This window comes from Spermophilus citellus (assembly GCF_964194105.1).
Source record: "Spermophilus citellus genome assembly, chromosome: 3".
Taxonomy (NCBI): Eukaryota; Metazoa; Chordata; class Mammalia; order Rodentia; family Sciuridae; genus Spermophilus; species Spermophilus citellus.
The window spans coordinates 154,380,033-154,403,371 of NC_138184.1; the positions used below are offsets into that span (position 1 = coordinate 154,380,033).

The 23,339-nt window shown below is 36.2% G+C and overlaps 1 protein-coding gene across 2 annotated transcripts in view; it reads right to left on the reverse strand.

Annotated features, from left to right (window-relative positions):
• Positions 1 to 3,887: 3,887 nt before the first annotated feature.
• The window catches only part of BZW2 (basic leucine zipper and W2 domains 2), a 56,720-nt gene continuing 37,268 nt past the window's right edge, over positions 3,888 to 23,339 (reverse strand). For both annotated transcript variants that reach the window (XM_081284447.1, XM_081284446.1), the window contains exons 6-12: positions 22,286 to 22,421; positions 18,493 to 18,602; positions 14,318 to 14,488; positions 12,458 to 12,604; positions 11,522 to 11,660; positions 5,438 to 5,560; positions 3,888 to 4,350 (exon numbers count right to left, since the gene is read on the reverse strand). In XM_081284447.1, the coding sequence (XP_081140573.1) occupies positions 4,322 to 4,350; positions 5,438 to 5,560; positions 11,522 to 11,660; positions 12,458 to 12,604; positions 14,318 to 14,488; positions 18,493 to 18,602; positions 22,286 to 22,421 (855 nt within the window). In that variant the 3' untranslated portion in view covers positions 3,888 to 4,321. The remainder of the gene's footprint in view (positions 4,351 to 5,437; positions 5,561 to 11,521; positions 11,661 to 12,457; positions 12,605 to 14,317; positions 14,489 to 18,492; positions 18,603 to 22,285; positions 22,422 to 23,339) is intronic.

Below are 23,339 nucleotides of genomic sequence, written 5' to 3' on the forward strand. Positions count from 1 at the left end.
ATTCAAATGTACAAATGAAAATTCAGAGAATGGGAGGATCATGTTATATTTAAATCTTTTGACCCAAATTCCATTCGTTTTAATAACCATGAATGAATAATTTATGTAAAGAATATTTTTAAATGGCATTTTTAAAAAGTAATGTTATAAAATATCATATTACAGAACAGAATAATAAAATTATGCCTCATCTATACCAAGAACAATTATTAACATTTAAAAATCATGTTTTTGAAGAATACTTACTGTGTTGATATGGTAAAATGTTACAGAATACTATTAAATAACAGGGTAGAAAACTGGTATAGAGCTTGATGTACTAGTACATTCCTGCAATTCCAGCTACTAGAGAGGCTAAGGCATGAGAATCAAAAGTTTGAGGCCAGCCTCAGCAACTTAGTGAGGCCCTAAACAATTTAGTGATACCCTGTCTCAACAAATAAAGTTTAAAAAGGGATGTAGATGTAGCTGAGTGGTTAAATGCCCTTGGAGTATAATCCTTGGTACAAAAAACAAACAAACAAACAGAACCCCCCCCCCCAACAAACAACCTGGTATAAAAAGAACTTGAATTTTTAAAGAATGAAGCAAAACCATCTTTTTACAAATATAAGAATATTAGAAATGGTCTTCTCTATGGGTGAATACTGTTCAATGTTGTTTCTTCTAAAAGCTCTTTAATGTTTTAAATATATAAGGATTTTTAAAATTATGAAGATATTGGATGATCTTTTTTAAAGAAATACAAATAAATGTGTAGAAAAAAATCATCTTTTCCTTCCTACCGGTGCCTGAAACATAGTTAAGAAAAACAATTATTCACAATAATTATTAAATTTATGCTTTTTCTATGTACCTATAAGGTATATTATATATACACATAGTTCTTTTTCTTCCCCTTGACCCTGGGGATCAAACCCAGGGGCTCATGCACTAAGCACACACTTTACCACTGAACTACACCTTACCTAGTTTTTAGCAGAGAAAATATTCTTTTGGTTAAGTTACATTTTTCCTTTCTTAAAAAAAAATTGTTCATTTTTTTCCTTGATGATACATTATAAACATCTTTGAGCCTACCTCAGTCTCTGATAAGGATTCATCATAAGCTAATTGGTCCCTTTCTCAGATGTTCTAATTTACCAGTTTTATTACTAACACAATAAACAGTCATCATTGTATTTAGTACACCTGTGGCATGATTTTTCTTTCTTTCTTTTTTTTTTTTTGGTACTGGGAATTGAACCCAGGGGCACATGAGCACTGAGCCACATCTTGAGTCCAAAATTGTTAGTTTTAAAAACACATTTGCTTTAAGTGTAGAATGTTATTAAAATAGGCCATAGGTGTGGGTGTCTAAAGATGGGGCTTCCAGTTCCATTGTTTGCTGACTCTAAGCCTTTGGATACCTGTACAGTCCTGGGCCTCAGCTTGGTTACCATAGAAATAATGGGGCAAAGTCAAATGTGCTTCACACTTTCTCATGTTCCCCTATATACAACTAAGTGTAAAACATAAAATAAAACTCACACAGTCTACACAGAAATAACTTGCACATAACTTCCAAAATCTTCAAATACATTTGTCAGCATATTTGAGAAGCAGACTGAATTTTTGAAGCACACCTGTTGAGTATCCTGACTGGTAATAGACATTTGTCAAATTAGTTGGCCAATTTTATTTTTTAATTAAAAAATTTTACTTTTTCAATCCAAAAAGGCACACTAACACACACTCTGTAATAGGAATACCATTTAATTTCATAACTCCAAGTTTTAGTTGGAAAGATAGGTAATGGAGACTTGTCATAGGAACATAAGAACATAAGAGTGGAGATTTTCTTTAAGAACAACACATTCCAGAGTTGTCCCTTTGTTTAGTACCCTGTGCTTTTCATCCCCAGGGCAGTGAACCATAATGGGATAAGTGAGTTTAAGTTTCTTTTATTAAACAGAAGTTGAGCCATTGTGAAGTGGGAGACTGGGAAGGAAAAATTTGCATATGAAAGAGGGATGTTATCCAGTAGGTCAATTTTAGGAAAGAATATAAATGTGCATCCAGAGGTATGCTAAGCACCTTAGGGTACCATAGAACTCTTTATTCTGTGACTTCCAGTCATTCTGGCCAAAGTTGTCCTGTCACATTTTTTTGTGTAATAAAAATAACATTTCACACATAGATGATTTAGGAGTGTGGTCAGGTCATAGGGAAAATGTTTTTTCTTCCTGAAGACAAATAGAAAACTAGGAAGCATCTTTTGCTACAGGATGATGAGCTAACAATAAAATTTTTCATATTCTTATCTTGGAGTTACTAATATCTCCTTTTTGTTTTGATTCTTTTTTATATAAAATGTTTGCCTTCTTGGAGACTACTATTACCTTAACAACATTAGGGCAGTATCTTAAAGAGTTTTGGTTTTGTTTTTTTTTTTTTTTTGTACCAAGGATTGAACCCAGTAGTGCTTAACCACTGAAACACATCCCCAGCCCTTTTCATATTTTATTTAGAGACAGGTGCTAACGGCCATTACCAAGTAGGAATGCCGCATCGATTTCCTTGCCAGCGTACCCCATGTTAAATTTGCTGTGACCTTGCATGTGTTTGAGAAAGATGACCCTACTCAAGGACGAGGGTGGATCCAGGATTAGGGTGTATCCTGCAGTTTGAGGAAGTATAGTATCCCGGTCCTTGGGTTTAGGGCGTTCCCAGTTTAAGACCTTGGGTTTTAGGGAAGTTTGATGTTGAGGATTATTGCTGCTGGAAATAGGGCATTCCTGCTACCTGAGCTCCCGTTGAGCTCTCGTGAGATTCAGAGAGCATTTTGGGAAAAAAGCCTCGTGGAACAGGTGAATTGGGTGGCAGCAGAACTGGGATTGCCCCAGAACGTGTGTGGAGGCCGGTGTGAGTTCGGGAATAAAGAATTGCTGTTTGAATCTACAAAGCTGTGGTGGCTCGTGATTCTATGCCAAGCCAAGACATTGGCAGACAGGGTCTCATTGGGTTGTTTTAGAACCTTGCTAAGTTGCTGAGGATGGCTTTAAACTCTCCATCTTCCTGCCTCAACCTCTGGAGCAGCTGGGATTACAGGCATGCACCACTGCGACTGGGTCGTATATCTTAGGTTTTTGATGAGTAAGAAAGACTTATGTAATAAAACTGTAAGCTTTCCCAAATGATCAGATGTTTCACATTATTATTGAGAACAGGATAATTTTGAGAATTAAATCACCCACTTATAAATAAACATAAACAAATATCAATATGCCTATACATCTGTTAGTTCCCCTTTATTTTTTTTGGGGGGGGGGTACCAGGGATTGAACTCAGGGACACTCGACCACTGAGCCACATCCTTAGCCCTATTTTGTATTTTATTAGAGACAGGGTCTCACTGAGTTGCTTAGTGCCTCACTAAATTGCTGAGACTGGCTTTGAACTTGTGATCCTCTTGCCTCAGCCTCCTGAGCTACTGGGATTACTGGCATGCACCACCAAACCCGGCCAACTTTTTATCTTACTTAGATTTATTCTTATCCATTATTATCTTTTACCTGGGATTACAGGTGTGCGCCTGGCTGTTAGTTCCCCTTTAAATAGGGAAGAAATAGAACTGAGGAAAACATGAGAAGTATGGAACTATATTTTACATGTTTAATAATTATTAAGAACTTCATAGTGTTATTGCCAATATAACAATATATTTTGGGCTCATTTCTATTTCACTATGGAGATAACTGGAACGTATTACTTAATGATGATAAAAGGCACACATCAGTTTTTATGGGTGGTAAGAAATGCAATTATTCAATACCATGGACAAAAGGGCAGAAATCCACTTGTGTGAGAAGTCGTGTAAAGAAATGAAAGCTCTGAGAATATAAGCGCAGATTTTAAAAAAGCCATTTATTTTAAAAAACTGGTTTGTCAAATCACATACACGAGCAGATACACAACTACCAAAGTGGCCCTGTAATAGACACCAGTGGGGCGTTCACCACACAGTACCTGAAAAATACAGCTAAAAAAGAGGAGTCTGCTGAGTATTGAGTTTCAGATTCCTACTGGACTCCTGGTTGAATGGCTTTAAGTTAGCAGACAGTGAGTGAGAGGTAGAGTCCCAAGTGTCCTAGCAATGCCTCAGGGCTCCATTAAAACAAAACAAGAACACAAACCATTTCCCCTTTGCACAAGGGAAGCCTATCCTATTTTTTTTTTTTCCTTTGTGAAAACTGAAGCCAAGTTTCTCTTCCCAAATGCATCAGGTTCTCAATCAAAAAGTGTGTGTCATAATCCTAGGTATTGTGCTCGTCTGGGGCCTTTAATTTTCTTCACCTTCTGATTCAGATTCTAGGAGAGAAGACAAGAGAAAAGTCAGGTATTTCTGGCCAGGTTCCTTTAAATAAGATCATGAAAAAATTCCTAATCACCATCCCTCCAACCTTGTCATGGACCCAGGTCCGTTTACCGTTACTAAGTAAAACACATATCTATAGGGGCTGATAGCAAACTCTTACTCCTTTTTGCCTTCAAGGGAAATGTTGCCTTTCTGAAATGAGCAAATGCAACCTGCTCATATGTATTACTGAAGAATATAGACTCTTTCATTCTACGGTTCATCTAAAATAAACTTTCTAATTCTTTTTTTCCCCCCTTTTGGGGATTGAACCCATGGGCACTTGACCATGGAGCCACATCCCCATCCCTATTTTGTATTTTTTTTTTTTAAATTTAGAGATAAGGTCTCATTGAGTTGCTTAGTGCCTCACCATTGCTAAGGCTGGCTTTGAGCTTGTGATCCTCTTGCCTCAGCCTCCTGAGCTGCTGGGATTACTGGCATGCACCACCAAACCCGGCCAACTTTTTATCTTACTTAGATTTATTCTTATCCATTATTATCTTTTACCTTGTGTTCACATTTTAAATATTGGTTAACTGGTAAAGGTGCTATAAAAATCCACATAGCTCTATAAAGTGTGATAAAGCCAAATATATTTGTTCTCTTTTACATCTGCTGATTATGTCTTCCTCATTGTCTCCTATCAGGATAGATAATTAAGTTTCTTCTTTTTTTTTTTTCAACTTTGTACCATCTAGATATTTTTACTGCCTTGATTTTAGGAAGGAACACTAAGATATAGGCAAAATGTTTGATATGGGAGACACATCAAAAACTTTGGGCCAGGTGCAGAGGTGTACACCTGTAATCCCAGTACTCGGGAGGCTGGTGTGGGAGGATCAGTTGAGCTTAGGGGCTCAAGGCCAGCCTGGGCAACATAGAGTAAGACTTTATTTCAAAAAGAAAAGAAATTAAAAAGAATAAGAATTTTAGTCTAAGAAAGCAAAGGCTGGGGGGAGCAGTGGAAGAGGTCTATAATTTAAATGATAAACTATTTGCCTCATGACTCTCAAAGTTGTTAAACAAAAGAAAGCATACCTTCTTCTGCATTTTGTAACCACTCAACAAATTTCTTCATCTGGTCAAGAAAAACACTTTTGCCTTTGGCAACGTGTGCTTCTTTATACCACTTCAGTATTGCTTCTTCACTGAGAACATCAGCTGCAATTTCAAATCAAAGATTTTAAAGTTACTACATGAATGTCACGTTTTATTTTCATTTTTAAACTTATTTTTGTGCTGTTGGGGATTAAAGCCAGGGCCTTACACATGGTAGGTAAGTGCTTTATTCCTGATCCACATCCTCAGATTGACTATCATATTTCAAAACAACCTCAGATCCTATACCTTAGTACAAAGTGATCTCTTAAGAATAAAAGCTCCATTTTAAAAGAAATCCAATCTGAAACTTACCAGAAGATCTAAGCTCATTTCCAAGTAGCATAGTGCCACATCCTAACAGTTAGTTTAGTAATTTCTTTATTGATGATGATGGCATCTTATCAGGCATGATATAACACAAGCATATAGCTGGGTAATGGCATGTGGAAATCTACAGCATTGGTTTGCTGGTAGGAAGTAGGGTTATTATGTAATTTTGCAAATGAATCAGCAGTTCCAGCATTTTAGAATACTCTGTGTCCTGCCAAGTTCAAACATATCTTGATTAAAGAGCAACCTCAAATGATTATTCTTTTAAGGGGATTTTATTTTCTAGGGGAAATTGGCAAAGGGGGAAAAAAAAGTAGATAGGGTGCAATAATGATGCTAATAATTGGACATAAAGATGACCTTCTTGGGTATGCAGTGGGATCAAGACATTTATAACCCAAAGTGCTACACTTAGGCCATCACTAAATCACTCATTTACTTACATTCAGCACATTATCCTAAATCACACAAGTAATATTATCCTTGTACTGCATTACAAGAAAAACAGAAACACAGTAGATAAATTTCCTACAGGTTTTAAACAAAAAGTGTTAAGCACCTATTACTAAAACTTTAAACTCTACCATGTATCATCATACTCTCAAGTTACCATTGAGATTATTTAATGTTAAAAAAAAGAAAGGCAAATATGGAAATAACAGCCTAATGGTCTGCCAGGGTTCCGATGGATTGTTGTTTGGGATCTGAATAAGAAATGAGATAGAAAATATAATAAGCATTTATTTCTGTCCCCACTAGCACCAAATCCGTTACAAATGCTTGTAAATTCATGCAATTTTATTATAATGACACATTGCAAGTAAAATATAATTCTGCTTTATGAAAATGATCCAATATTATTTTATTTAAAACAAAACTAACTGTTTCATAAGAAAAAAACAGTAAGGGTTATTTTCTTCCTGCCTTGTAAAAAGAAATTGGCTCTTGAAAGAGGCTCGTGAATTGAACTGGAGACTAAATTAACTACAAATGGACACAAATCGGTCTTAGAAAACAGGTTTTTTGGTTTACTTTTATCATTAAATGCACCACACATTGGATAAAGGAAGTCTGGATTTATTCATTCATAAGGCTGGAATCCCAAGAGCTATACTCAAGAGGTCCAAGAGAATGACTCTTATCTTCCAGTCTTTCAGCTGTTTACATTTGCTGCTCTCCATTATCTACTCGGAAGGATGGCAGAAATTTCCACTAGACATCAAAGGCCAGTTTTCACAGGTGAGGAGCAGGCAGCCCTGGCTTCAGGAAGTGACAGTGACTGTGGAGGACTGCCTTGCAGAGATTTTTCAAGCACACTAATTAGGGATTGTAAAGCCCCTTTTATATAATTGGTAAACTATCTTTAGGATGCTTGTGATTTATGCAGCCCTGTCAGGAAGATAATTTTGAGCATATTTTTGAGTTTATAAACCACAATATGCAGTTTTAAGCTATTATTATTAATGTTATAAAACACACAAAAAATAGATTTAAAAGATGTGACAAAAATGTGAAGGGAGATTCTATTTTCTCTCCATACCTTAGTGAATTGGGGGTGTAAAAAGAACATTTGGAAAGCTGATTTAGTCTGCTGCTTAGTGATAGTTTTTGTCTGGGGTTTCCTTCTGAAGGCTGAGAGAGCATTCCTGTGTTTTATTGCCCCACAGAGGCTGAAAGAGGCCATGCATTTACTAAAATGCTTGTCAATGACAGTATGAGAAGAACAGAAAATGATAAGTAAAGCCTATGAAATGCACTGTTCCCATACAATCAGATAAGCAGGGGAAGTTGAGTTCTTAGATATTAAGACCCAATTTAGTAATAAATACTTGCTGGAAGAACAAATTTCTAGTACCAGGGAATTAATAACAAAGAGATCAAAGCAGCACACAGCACAACTTATGAGGCAAATCTGGAACATTAAAAAGTTTAAGAACAAACTTAACATCTATTTAGTGAAAAATCTAATCTAAAAAGAAGTCGTTGAGGAATGAAGAGAAGCATTTTTTTTTTCCTAACAAGGAAAAGTGGGGAGAGGGGCTAATTAGAATTGGGAAACCATTAATTTGTTTGTTTTTTTCTTTTTTTGGTGCTGGGGATTGAACCCAGGGCCTTGTGCATGTGAGGCAAGCATTCTACCAACTGAGCTATATCCTCAGCCCCACCCATTAAGTTTTTATTGAGATTTTCCCAAATGTGCCTACCAGCAACATACAACATCAGTGAAAGCACAGTACAAAAGGAGACGTTCTACAATTGCACTGAGTTCCCTCAGATTCGAATATATATTTTTTCCTTCCATCTGGCCATCTTCCTCATTATGTCTGCAGCAATTATTTGCACCCCTTGGATGCTTTCTCTTCTCCTTCTCCAAATGAGCTTCAACCCTAAGTTAGGTTCCCTTCTCTGTCTTCCTACCATTATTGACACCCTCTGTGAGAGGCTTGTTTTTAGCAATTGACATGGGGACTGTAATTCTGTTTTCTTCTATATCCTGAAATTGAGATAGTAGGCAGCTACTTCAGCATTTAACATAAGATCAGAAATTTAGTGTATATTTAATACATGTATAATGGACACATACAATAAGTTGATGAGAAAATTTAATCATTTCTCAATTTGTAGAGTTCTAATTTAAAATTTGGGTATTTATAGTGATCAAAGAGACCATATTATAAAAGTGGTTCAAAAAGTGCTAAGCTTTAAAAAAATGCTAGCTATTTAGGTGTTTAGTCTAAAATTGTATTGCTTACAACTTAAGAAATTCAGAATTTTTAAAATTAATTATGTCACTCAGGAACACAAAAATTTCCTCTAATGCTGGGAATATCTGCTAACAAGGCTATTCTTTCCTTTTCTTTCTTACTTTTTTAAAATAGAACCAGAATAAGACACTCCTTTTAGAAAAGTTTGCATGAGGGACAGAATTTAACCTAAGAAATTTCTGCAAATAAGAAAACCCATGAGAGAGATAATAATAGTACCTGAGAAGGCAATTTTATTTATAGACCGATATGCTGAGACTGTGGCATTTACCTTCAGGAGAAAGGAAGGGAGAAATTATTTTAAAAAGTGAATAATGTGATGGTTGAAAACAGTGGATTTACTATTTATTCCCACTGTCTTAGGAATATAAAACTCTAGATTTTAATATAGAAAGTAAACCTTTGTTAAATGACTAATCACCAGTTTCTTTTATAGCTGAAAGGCGTGATTTATAGTTTATTCATTTTTATTCTACTATTTCTATCTTAAAAATCTTTATAATGGCATTGGACGACACTTAGTTATAGGGACATTGTTAATCATATCCCTAAATTTCTGTGATCCTCAAGTTCTAGAAATGTTGGGGGAAGGAGTGTATGTGTGTGTGTGTGTGTGTGTGTGTGTGTGTGTGTGTATGTGTGAGAGAGAGAAGAAAGTGAAAAAGGAGTAATGGCTTCTGTGACATTTTTGAAAACTTGCTTTAAAACAAAATGCTCCTTAAAGTAGCAAGCTTATTAAAATGCAAAATCTTGAACTCAACCCTGGACAAACTGAGCCAGAACCCCTGGGGAATCTGCTTTAACAAGCACTCCAGGTATCTATGCTCACTGGAGTTGGAAAAGGAATGCTTTAAAACTCACTGTTCATCCTGCCTGAATTCAGAATGAAGGCATGCAGATTCTCAGAGACAGGTGAAATACATGCCTCCTGCAACACAGGGTTTGTCAGACACAGTGATGTCAAAGTAAACAACTGGTTAAAAAAGACGAGAGCTGGGGTGGTGGCTCAGTGATAGAGTACTTGCCTCGCATGTTGAGGTACTGGGTTCAATTCTCAGTACCACATATAAATAAATGAATAAATTAAAGGTCCATCAACAACTACAAAAATATTTTTAAAAAAAGAGACGAGAGAGAGATGGGAGAGAGTACAAGTGCACGTGAGATATCTAATTATGTGTGTGTGTGTGTGTGTATGGAAAGAAAACAGTAATACTCATTCTTCAAGGATTCCATATTCAGAAAAACATGTAATGACTGGCCATTGATCTTACCAACTAAGGTTATTTAAAAGCCAATTACTTGGTTAATGAATATCCTAAGGAGGAACTCATGCCTCCCTTTCTGATGCCTAGTTCTGGGTTATTTTATAGTATCGGGTCGCTGTCCCTTTTTCATTTAGAACTAAAAAAGAAGAAATAACTCAAAGTAGTGAGTTCCCAGGCAGAACTTGTTAATAAGAACCATAATGCAGAAAGGTATCCCACTTCTCCTTCATGGCTGCTGGGTATCACATGTAGGTTGGCAATATGACCTGCAAGTTTGGTTCTGATGGGTCACCTTATATGTAATTTGGTAAACCCTAATCAAGAAGACCCGACTGTGGCCAACTGAAAAGAGATTAGCAGGTATCATGTTCTCCTACTGATATAATTGTTGCTGAATAACCTAGTGGTCTCCAAAAGTAAAATATCAACCAAACATTTGTGAACAAGATGTGTACATTTGAAGAATATAAAAGGCCAATTAAAATTAATTGTGAATGTTAATGTTAATTGTAAAATGTTAATACTTAATTAACATTTTAAGAATAGCTACTAAGCAATAATGTAAAATGTTTATACACCAGATTCCAAAGTTATCATTCAAAATAGACAATTTTAAGACTACATCAAAGGGAAATATTTAGTGTTATTACTTTATATTTTTATTTTTCTGATATTAGCCATCTATGTTTGCAATAAGTTCTTCTTTTTTTGTTTGTTTTTATTTGGGGGCGTATCAGGTATTAAATAGGGGCTCTCAACCACTGAACCACATCCTCAGTCCTATTTTGTATTTTATTTAGAGAGAGGGTCTCACTGAGTTGCTTAGTGCCTCACTTTTGCTGAAGCTGGCTTTGAACTCACAATCCTCCTGTCTCAGCCTCCCGAGCCGCTGGGATTACAGGCACACGCCACTGTGCCCAGCTGCAATAACTTCTGATAAGAATCTTATGATGTTTGAAATGTCTCTTAGGTAGTCTCCCCTGCCCCCAATAAAACTATGCAAATCTAGGCCACAGAATAGTCAAGGATCGTTTTTTTATATGCTGTAGGTATAGAGATTGAGATCAGTTAAAACTTTTATAACATTCATTTTTAGTGCCAGTTGTCAAGGCAACCTAATCCTTACAAATACAATGAAAAGACACTAACTGTGAAAATCTAAAAATACTCATTTCCTTGGAAAATAGGAGAATGGCTGGGCCAGATAACTAAAATGCCAAGTGAAAAGCCTAATTATTTCAGTAATTTTCAAGTCAGCTTTATGGCACCTAAAAAGGCCTGAACATAATATATATAGCGTTTTGATAATCATTGTTATTAGAGCTAATTGTTACAATTCAAAAGCAGTCTCAATTATCTTATATAATGACATTCTTTCACAACCCCCAAGAAACAACCAGTTCATCCTGTCTCCTCAAAACTTCCACCAGTGAGAAGTGCCCAGGAGCCTAATCAGGACTCAGTTCCTGAGGCAATGCACACATGGCCTGTGCCTCCTCTCCACATGATATGGTTGTCTCGCTAAAACTTTGACAAACTAGCATCTTTGCTGTTCTCCCATTAGCAGAAGCTGTGATCTTCTGTGCCTCCCCGGGCTCTGCCCTTCAAGGGCTTCAATAAATTCAGAAACACAGCTGTGGAACAACATGCATGGATACCTTTGTAAAAGAGGACCACAATCTTTTGGAAGGCTTTCATGAAGTGGATGTTGTCGTAGCAGTATTCCTGAACCTTCTGGAGGAGGATCAGCTCTGACTGGCCTTGGGAGCTGAACACAGCCAGCAGGGGAGCATATTGCTAGGACAGAAGCAGAGGGTAGAACTCGTTACTTGTGTGGGAGGTATGGGGTCAGCATTGCTGGAATCATAACAATAATCCGGAGGTTTGTTTAGAAAACATTCACTGGGGGAATTACCACCCTTGTCCTATATCCAATCAAAAACTTTTTCTCTCTACTCAACGCTCTTCTCTAAAGAGCCTTCCCTGAGCTGCACAGTGTACTTCTCTGTTCTCATGAACGTGGACAGGCATCTTCTATGACTAATATTCCACCTAGTTTACATTCTGATGCTGACTTCCCAACTCAAGTGTAAAAACTATACTTAAAGGCAGGATCTAAACCTTCCACTTGCTTTAATATAGTTTAATAGGGAGAAGCGAACAAAAGCAAAAAAATCTATGTAACTATGCTAAAAAATACACAAAATATAGTAAGTTGATTTTTTTGACCACTTAGATACTTTCAAATTCTAATGTCAATTCATTGTTTATTTAAACAAAAAAATTTGACCTCTTTTTTCATACAGAACAGATAGAAAACCAATAGTTAGATATATTTCTCTTTAATGTAAAACACTGAATATAATGACTTAATGATTTTTTCTGATATTATTTTTAATAAGAACATATGCTAAGATATTTTATATGTTCTTACATCTGAAACATCTTAGGTAGTGGGATATTTGAAAAGGAAAAAATTAGGAAGTATATGTTTAGCCTGATTATGGAAAATCACATTTAGAACCCATTTGTTAAACTGTTAAGGAGTTTCAGTTGGTCCAAAACTGAGATAAATTCCTTGCTAAGATTTTTACCTTCAGATGCTTAAGAGCTTGCTCTGCAACAAGTTCTTCCTTCTTGTTCCATTCAACTGCATTCATTATACAGGTCCACAGAAGTCCAATCACTGCTGTTTCTGGAATATCATTCCTCTTCATTTCTTCTTTGACATAAAGCACCACCTACATTTCATGGAAAGAGGATCAGAAAGCAACAGGCAGATGGAAATTTGCCTTCTTAACTGCCTGAGCAGTAAAAGGTTTGACACAGGTAACAAATATTCTGTCCAGTTCTTTCTTTCATGGAATGTATTCTCAGATTACAAGAGGAAGGGAAAACAATGATTAATTCCCAAAGCACAGCATCTGAACCAATTTTGACTTTCTTGGGATTTGACGAAGGCAACGGGGCTGTGAATTTTTGCCTCCTATGGATCAGGGTTAAGCCTCTTGATGAGTGATGTCTTGGGTTTGCATAAGCCTATTCTCTACAACTTATTAATATTTTTGCTGATCTCTCTGCCTCCACCTCAGTGAAGTTAATTTTTTTTAACAAATCATGAAGTGCAAAGTCAATTTTCTTTATTTGGTACACATCAGTTCAGCCATACTCAACTGGCTATCCCCCCTCACCCTGAATTATATATAAATATGTAAATTTATTCTCAACTCTGACAGTATGGACTATAGGTTGGTCTAACAATGTATTGCATATCAAACTTATCGGGAATGCTTTTTCCTTTTGAAATAAAATCACAAATTGAGATTAGGATTTTAGATGTGATTAAAAATCCTATCACATCAAGTACACTACTTTGTGAGTATTAGTACAACCTTTTTCTTCTCTTTCTTTTTTAAGTGAAAAGATAGCACTCTCTTTATTTCCATCCTAGATTGCAGAAATAGCATCAGTGGGTTGAACAGTAAGAGCAGAAGTGGCCAGGTAATTCCAGTCCCCAAGCTGCCTGGGGAGGGGGCGGGGAGCCCACAAAAAAGGGAGACATCCCTGCATCTGATAGTGTTTTTTGTTTTAACTTTTTTTTTCCTTACATGGAAAATTATGACTTTACTGCCATGAGCTAACAATATTCATTTTCCATCACCTCTCCACCTGCTGGAGAGTATCAGTCTGAAATTTCCCACCTCTCAATCACATAAGGAGCTCTGTAGGACTTATAGCATGGTAGAGGGTGGTAGGGATTTGGGAGTAAGTGGGAAAAGGAAGAACTTTTCAACTTCTCCATTATAGAGATACATAGCCATTATGAATGAGTTCAAACAAGAAATTAGTCCAACTTGTCTTTTTTTTCTTCAAATATAAAGCCTACGGTTTAGGCTAGAGTGCAGTGGTGAGCACTTGCCTACCATGTGTGAGGCCCTGGGTTCAATCCCTGGCACCACTATCTAAATAAATAAACCCTACATATTCATACCCAGTGATGCACAAAATGTCACGTATTGATTCCAAACACTAATCAAAAGCTTAACCAGGTTAGAAAATCTAATATAAAACAGAAAAACCATCACATAAAAGGGTATTCAAAGAATGAATAGTTAATCCATTTATCAGATGAAATATCTTCATAATCACAGTAGCCTGGCAAAATAAGTCATTTAGGTAAACTAAACATTAATTTCGTATACCCCCTAAAATGTATTAAAATAGAGGATTCTGAAGCAATACTTTGAACTCATGTAAATAGTAGGGAGGCAAAGCTTGTGGTACATGACCTACATAATTCCTCTCATTTGTATATATATATTTTTTGACAGTATGGTGATGGGGATTGAACTAGAGCCTCACATATGTTCATCAAGCACTCTACCACTGAGTGATACCTCCAGACTTTCATTCATTTATTTTGACCATGACAGTGTCTGCCTATGGTGTCTCACCTCCTTGATTGGGCATTCCTGAGACAGTCTCTCTTGGAGCTCTTTCTGCAGTTCTTTCCTGGTGCCCAGGGATTGCTGGACTCGGAGGAAATCTGAAAGCTCCTTCAGACCTGCATCAGTGAAGTATTTAGCAAAATGATCCACACTCTGTCTGTTTACTGGAAAGAGTTCCTGAAAGAAAAGGAAAAGAGACTGTTATACAACAAGCTATTTAAATTTCAATATGCATAAAGGTCAAAATTTCCATTTTAAAATACTGCTTAAGACATTTCTTAAGCCAGGCAAGGTGGTACATCCTTGTAATCCCAGTGACTTTGAGAGCTGAGGCAGGAGGATCACCAAAAAAAAAAAAAAAAAAAAAAAAGGCTGGGGTATAGCTTTGCAGCAGAGAGTCCCTGGGTTTAATCCCAGTGCTCCTTCCCCCATCCTCCCAAAACACCAGAATAAATCTCTAGTATATTTATTGAGCTAAGTATTTTCTCAAATGTAGCAGTTTTACAAAGAGAATGTTAAGCAACCTAGATAAAATAGTTTCATTCATTTTGAACTATCAATTCCTTCTTGTTTTATTTTAATTAATGATAGTGTATGTAAATACAGAACCAATTATAAATACAGAACAAATTGGCTGAACTAAATGCAATTAAGATAATAACTTTGAATAGTATCTGAATTGTGATAAACAAAGAAAATTATTGAAATTATTAGATATTTACACCGTTTCCTTAACAATTACCAGATAAAAGTTAGTTTCAGTAATGTTGTATATAATCATTGGAGAGAATATTAGAGAAACAACACTGACCATTATCTTAAGGATCTTTATTCTTGTTTTGAGAAAATGCTATTATTCTAAAATACTAGCTCAGGAGCTATGGAGAATTTTGTCATTGTCTACTAATAATGGCGATTCTCAATTAAGTTCACAGCCAGAGCTAATCTAAACCGTCTCCCACTAACTCTCCAGTTTATTACATAATTATAATGATTTTTTTTTAAAAGAGCAATATAACATAGCTGCTCTCATATTTTCTTGCATTTCATTATACCCTACAAAGCTTGGCAGGATCTCAGTAACACTTAGTCATGATCTAATCCTATGTGAATTCCAACACCCAACTATGAAATTAAAGCAATTTTCAAAGCTCTCATGTTATTCAAACTGCTGCAGAGTATAAAAAAAAAAAAAAGACCCCAAACTTTATATTGGTTACATCTATAACCAAAGGCTATGTGACTCCAATATAAGTCTCAGTGGAGAGATGTGCAATAGGTTTTTCCACCCCATATAGAAACATAGCCAGAGGGTTTCTATACCAGTGCTTATTTTTTTAATATTCCCCGTATTTTCATCCTATAATTTCCCTTGAGTCAGATGTTTCAAAATGTCAGAACAGAGTTGGTGGGAGCAGCTATCAAACACATATTCATGTTAAAGCAAACATTTCACAAGACTGAAATTTTGTCACTATTATTTCAACTATCACTTAAGAGCTTCCAAATTTAGGGGAGGGAAGTATTTAATTTTATGGAGTTTCAAGATATATTGGCATTTTTCTCATAATCACTGTGTAAAGTAGAATTTTTCCTGCAGGATAAGCTAAGTCTCAAGAAGGTTTAGAAGCTTAACCCAATTTCTACAGCTAGAAATAATATTTAAGGTCAGAGCAGTTGGCACCAAAGTCAATACTTATTCCGTTACTTGGTGATAGGACTCAATATTCTTAGGGAGAGTATAACTACAAAATTTGATCTGAAGTCATGTTCACAGCAATATGTTATCATATATAACACCTGTGATTTATTTATGAAGCATATCCAAAGTCATTATAAATGCTACATGATATACTGAAAATTATTATTCAGATTAAACTGAGGTAAAGACAGTCTAAACCACACCATGCCATGCTTTGGTTTAGAACATGGTCTATGTTTGTTAAAAACCCTTCCTTTGTACACATCTCCACCATTTCATCCATAGATTTAGGTCTTCCTGCTTCTGCCCTTGCTCTGGAGCCTAGTCCCAATGCATCAATCAGAGTGACAGCAAGAGGAATCAATCATATTAAGCACACAATTCTTCAGGGAAAATGCCAACAGCTTCCATCTGACTAGGAATAAAAGCCCAAGTCCCTCGGTTACATGGCCTATTGCTTCTCTAAGCTAATCTATACTCTCAGCCTTACCAACCTTCTCCTATTGCTAACCCTAACACTCCATGTTTCAAGGAGTATGCATTTTCTATTCCTTTTTTCCAGAATACTCTTCTTTGAAATATTCCTATAATTCACTTACTCATCTCTTCAAGTCTTTGCACAATGTCACCTTGCCATATTGGCCTCCCTGACTACTGAAAATTGCATCTCAAATTTTGACACCCTTTAGCTTTTCTCTAACTATTTTTCTCCATAGCATTTGTTACCTTTTATTTCAATGTTTTACTTGTTTAGTCTAAATAGGATGTAAGCTCCATAAAGGAAGGTCTATTTGTTTGCTTCCTTTCAATATCTCCAGTTCCTTGAACTGTTTTCTAGTATTTAGTGGCTAAGAGTTAAAGAGAATTTGTTCTATGGATTCACGAAACCATGAAAATGAAATAGATCCTCTAGGTCCTCATTCATGTGTTGAATCAGCAAACGCCAGGCAGGCACAGTTCTAGTGCACTGCCAGCTACTCTGTTCTCAACCAGCTTATGTTGATGGAGATCTGGTAGAAGCCACCACCCATGCTTCTCATTTCCAAAATATGTACAGACATTTTAATCTAGTAAGAACATCTTAATAACATGTGTTTTCAAAAAGGATTTTTTTCTTTTTTCCATGAAGTAACAGTCTTTTTTGACAAGTTGAAATAGACTGTACCTTTGTTTCCAATCACCCATCTACATTTTTAAGTAGTATCAAGAGATTCCCCTCCTTGCTTTCTACCTGCAGGGGTGCAGAAGTAACCTATCAGTGGACTGGATTTTCCTACTCATTGCCAAGCCTGTAAGTGATTTCCTTTGGCCAATAAAAGGTAAGTTTTATGTACTTGAGGGTTCAGTTCAGTCCCTGTGTTGTTGACATGAGGAGAGAATGACCTAGAGGGGAACCTTCAGTCTGGGTTCCAGAATGAAAAGACATATGGAGCCCAGCTGGGCCCAGACAAGATACAGCTAATCCACCAACAACTCAGACTCATGGGTGAGAAATACGCTCCCTCCATATGAACTTCTAGCAACATATTCACTCGTCATTTGATTTTTGCTTCTATTTATGGAGACTTGCCCTAAGTACAGTTGAAAATAGGCTCCATGAAGGCGAGGAACTTTTTAATACTATTCTCTACTGGTTTCACAGTTTCTAGGATGATGTTTAGCACAAAAGCATTACTCAAGAAATATACCCTGAATGAAAACTTATCATTAGCAGAAATGAGTCAGAACCTAAAATCCTTTTCTTCTTTACCATAATACAAAGACTTTAGAGTTAAGGATACTTTAAGGTAAACATCCAGAATTTTAAGTGATTGAAAGTACAAGGACTTGTATGTAAAATCATTTTCAGGTTTTCTTGAAGAAAAGAGTTTTAGAATTATCCATTGCATAGGTCCCTTGCACAATGGAAGAAAAAACAGAAAGGACAAGAGAATATGGCAGGAGTGTCTCAATTTTAGACTTCACTTCAGAAAGCAATTCTACTTGGGAAAATCTTTGCATCCACACAGCTGTTGCTTTTAGTACAAAGAAATTATAGGGAGCAGATAGAAATTTGAAGGACAAAATCATTTTCTTTGAAAAATTTAAAGATGGAGAAATAAAATCATAATCAAACAATCGTGACTATGGAAACTTCAAATGAACTTGTTTACTTTCTTCAACAGCTCAAGTATTTCCAGAGTTTCCATAAGGTTATTGATTAGAAAAAAAAAAAAAGTCTTAATTCTAATAAAATGTCAACATTGTCAACAAACTTTCAAGTCTTAAAGTCTACATCCCTGATCCTTTAAACTTATCAGGCTGTTATTCACCCTGAAATGATGAAATGATGAAAATAAATTTGCCAGTTATACAGAAATAAAGGAATATAATTCCAATTCAGGTGAGGCCCAGGCATCTGTGTCCTTTGTGACGCTGTGGGCCCAGCCCCAGTCCTGACGGCAGCATCCTGCACATGATCCCTGATGGAAACACTCACAAGCAGCCTCTTGTCTAAGTTGGCTTTTCTCAAGGAAGAGGTAACAGAGTTGGCGTCTTTTTCTGCCATCCAGGCTTTGAAAAGCTTGACAGCAAACGAGGCTGCAATGCCTGTTTAAAAAAAGAAAACAAGAGAATTTCATTCTTTGTATAAGTAAAACCATTTGTGGTGATGCATGATGCAACATTTCTTACTCAGTTTCCTGAAATAAGTAAATAACTAAACGAGTTGATTTGGTACCAAGAAAAAAAAATGAATTCATCTGCAGACACAGTTCTCTTTTCATTACAATAAACAGAACATTTTCATATGAAAGCAGTTAAAATATTTTTTTTCAAAGTTGGACACCCTGATTCCAACCTGGTTTATGTATTTTTTTTTAATTGGTTGTTCAAAACATTACAAAGATTGCAGAATCACATTGGTTACACATCCACATTTTTACATAATGCCCTATTAGTAACTGTTGTATTCTGCTACCTTTCCTATCCTCTACTATCCCCCCTCCCCTCTCCTCCCATCTTCTCTCTCTACCCCATCTACTGTAATTCATTTCTCTCCTTGTTTATTTTCCCATTCCCCTCACAACCTCTTATATGTAATTTTGTATAACAGTGAGGGTCTCCCTTCATTTCCATGCAATTTCCCTTCACTCTCCCTTTCCCTCCCACCTCATGTCTCTGTTTAATGTTAATCTTTTCCTCCTGCTCTTCCTCCCTGCTCTGTTCTTAGTTGCTCTCATTATATCAAAGACATTTGGCATTTGTTTTTTAGGGATTGGCTAGCTTCACTTAGCATAATCTGCTCTAATGCCATCCATTTCCCTGCAAATTCCATGATTTGTCATTTTTTAGTGCTGCGTAGTACTACATTGTGTATAAATGCCACATTTTTTTTATCCATTCATATATTGAAGGGCATCTGGGTTGGTTCCACAGTCTTGCTATTGTGAATTGTGCTGCTATGAACATCGATGTGGCAGTATCCCTGTAGTATGCTCTTTTAAGGTCTTCAGGGAATAGTCCAAGAAGGGCAATAGCTGGGTCAAATGGTGGCTCCATTCCCAGCTTTCCAAGAAATCTCCATACTGCTTTCCAAATTGGCTTCACCAATTTGCAGTCCCACCAGCAATGTACAAGTGTACCCTTTTCTCCACATCCTCGCCAGCACTTGTTGTTGTTTGACTTCATAATGGCTGCCAATCTTACTGGAGTGAGATGGTATCTTAGGGTGGTTTTGATTTGCATTTCTCTGACTGCTAGAGATGGTGAGCATTTTTTCATGTACTTGTTGATTGATTGTATGTCCTCCACTGAGAAGTGTCTGTTCAGGTCTTTGGCCCATTTGTTGATTGGGTTATTTGTTTTCTTATTGTTTAATTTTTTGAGTTCTTTGTATACTCTGGATATCTGGTTTATGTATTTTATTTTTACTTTGGTCAAAATATATTCAAAGGCAGAATTCTCAGGGGTTCTGCATCTACTTCATTCTGTGGTTTCATCAATATTTCATGTTAACAATGTAGTCTCATTCATTTATTTATTTATTTTTCTTTTGCAGTACTAGGGATCAAACCCAAGGCCTTTTGAATGATAGGCAGGTGCTCTATCATCACTAAGCTACACCTCCAGCCCCACAATAGTGATCCTGAGGCAAAAATTAGTTGTCAACAGATGGCAACTAATTTCCTGATTAGGGTTTCCAGTAAAAGAAAACTAATAGGACTAATAAAAGTATAGTTATGAATGATAGCATCATTTACTTTATATTTCTCTTTAAAAAAAAAAAAAAGGCATTTAAAAGTATTCTTGAGTAGGGCATATTCTAGTACTCCCAACGGCTACAGGGACTGAGGCAGCAGTTCTAAGTCAGCCTCAGCAAAATCGAGGTGCTAAGCAACTCAGAGAGACCCTGTATCTAAATCTAATCAGCTTATGGAAAGATAAATTACCTTGTGTTCAAGAGATGTGCCCTTCTACTGAACCTGAACAAGGAAGCATGTACCAGAATGTACCAGCAGACATCCTACAATGACTAGGGCAACCATCCCTGGAATTGACGCTCTGCCTGGTAATGGGGGAACCATATTGCTGTTCATTCTAAAGTCTGACCTACATTTATGTCATTATATAAGAAATAAATATCCTAATGTAACAACGTGGTGCAGGTCTTCCTGTTACTTGCAGGTAAAAGCATTCAAATGATTTATCATTTATTTATATAGATAACAACTTTGCTTGATTTTATTCACTTGAATCAACAGAGGGACTAAGTAAAAAATTTGGCAATGACAATCAAACATGCATTATGAAATTGTTGAATTTTGCTGGATATATTTTCTGGGCAAAAAAAAAAAAAAAAGAATTTCTTAATCCTTTCCTAATTAAGAAGCAAGAGTTTAAAACCTGAGTTTCTAAAGATGGTCGTGTAAAAGGAAAAACCATGACAAAGTCACTATTTTCCTTCCACAGCAAACACATTCTCTACTCTCAACATTTTATTACAAAAAATTTCAAAATTTCAAAGCTACAGAAAAGATGGACAAATTGAACAAAGTATACTCATATCCACACCATCTAGATTCTACAACTATTAATATTCTAGATGTTTCAAAGGAAGTAATAGACATCACTTAGGTTTTTAATGTTAACTAGAAAGGCATTGGTATGATGGCTAGGGTAATTTAATTTCATTAATGTTCAAGGTTTAAATTAGACCTCGTTTTTCCATGTAAAATGGCTAATAACTAAATAAGATGTGTGAGGTACCATGAACTCTCTTCAGGAGAACACTTTCAAATGTCCTAACATTAACAACATACAAACAACAATTACAGAATCTAGATATTCTGAATTATCATAAATCTGAGCTACTGGAAGCCAAACATTATAGAGAGTCTTTAAATAATACCATTTGACTCTTGATTTACTTCCCCCCACCCCTCAACTAAAAGAAAACTATAATCCGTTTTACTATGGGCATGTCTTTAGGAGAAAAACTTTTTAAATTCTCCAAAGAAACAGATGTTCTCACAAAAGCTCTTTTAATATATTTTTAAGGAAAAATAACTGTGTTTCATGTTGCATTAATTTGAATATCATTATCCTCCTACAAGAAAACAGCCCACATTTGTTTTATTCTATAACCAAATCATTGTGTGCATTCCCATCAAATTTTAATGCCTTAAAATTAAGACAAGCCTCTTTCTGACGGAACAGTCTCAACTTCTTTCTAAAAGTGGTCATTGTCTTTAAGACAATGAATATCTTAAAAATGTGATCAAAATGAACACTTGAGAATGTTTCCCCAGATCTTAGAGAGGAACTGGTTTACAAGAGTGGCCCTATTTGGGGAACATTTAAATGCGATGCGGTATTTTTTGTTGTTTATAACAAATGTTGAGTAGGTGCTATCAGCTGGCATTTTGTGCCTAAGGTCAAAAAGGTTAAAAGTCCTACAAAGCACAAAGTGCTGTGGCACAATGAACTACTGTCCCAACCAAGCATGCCAGAAGAGTCTTAGTGGAAAAAAATGGTTTGGACCTGATCAATTTCAGGGTCTCTAGATATTTATTCTTATGCCTAAGAGTTTAGTTTGCTATTAGTCTTTACATGCCTTTGTACAGGTGTATTTTTTTCCTCTAATTTTCTACAATGTACATATGCAACATTTACACACACACATTCTGAGGATAAGCACTTAGTACACTAAAAAGAGGTATTGATGCTTTTTCTGTTTATAGTTTTTCTTTCCTTTTTACACCCGACAGGTGAGAAGACCTGAGTATAATTACCTTCTTTGACTAAGCTGTCAGTGAACAGACTGGTGAGGATGGTGGCAGGAAGGGTGCCATTGCCCAGCAGGATCCCAGACAGCATCGCCAACTTTGTCTGCTCTGTTTCGGAAAAGGCTTTAAGGAAGAGGAGAAGCTGTGGATCAAACAAAAGAAACCGTGTCTATAAAGCATAGCAGTAAATTAGGAGAGTAGCAACTAGAATGTACATTCATAGTGCACAATAGTATGTCACATGTAGCACAATGCTGCTATACCTTGGCGATACACATGCTCAGTTATGAATAGATGCTATGGAAAGCAATGCTATTAGACTAGTTCCCTTCCTCTAAGCTCATCCACATACCTCTGTAAATATTCATGAAAAGGAAAAGACATTGGAAGAACAATGTATACAGATAAATAATTTACATTTGGTTACAAACATGAAAAAGGGTAAGTATACACAATGAACAGAATGTTTTCTGAAATACATTGACTTTCTCATTTTTTCACTTCTTTGGGCCATTGCTTCTTCCACCTGTTATATATATCCATTTTCTTTGGGGAAAGAACTGAATTTTTGTGGGGGAAAAAAACCACCAGAAAAGAAGCCAAGGTGCAAGGTTTGTTTGGTACTTTCTACAGTACTGGGGATTGAACTCAGTGCTACTCTATCACTGTGTTACATCCCCAGTGCTTTGTAAAAAATCTTGAGGGGGCTGGAGTCATGGTTCAGTGGCAGAGCACTTGCCTAGCACATGTGAGATACTGAGTTCAATCCTCAGCACCCCATAAAAATAAATGCTTAAAAAAAAAAAAAAAAAAGATTTCTTTAAAAAAAATTTGTTGAGACAGGATCTTGCTAAGATGCCCAGGTGGCTTCAAACTTGCAATTCTCCTGTCTTTGCTTCCAATGTCAGTGGAATCACAGGCATGAGCTACCATGCCTGGCTCATGTGAAGCATTTCACAGCCAATTTACACTTTTCTGAGCTTACAATATACAACAGTCTTCAAAGCAAAACTGTTGAGGGAGAAAATGGCTAAGTTCTTGATATTCCTTACTACTACCA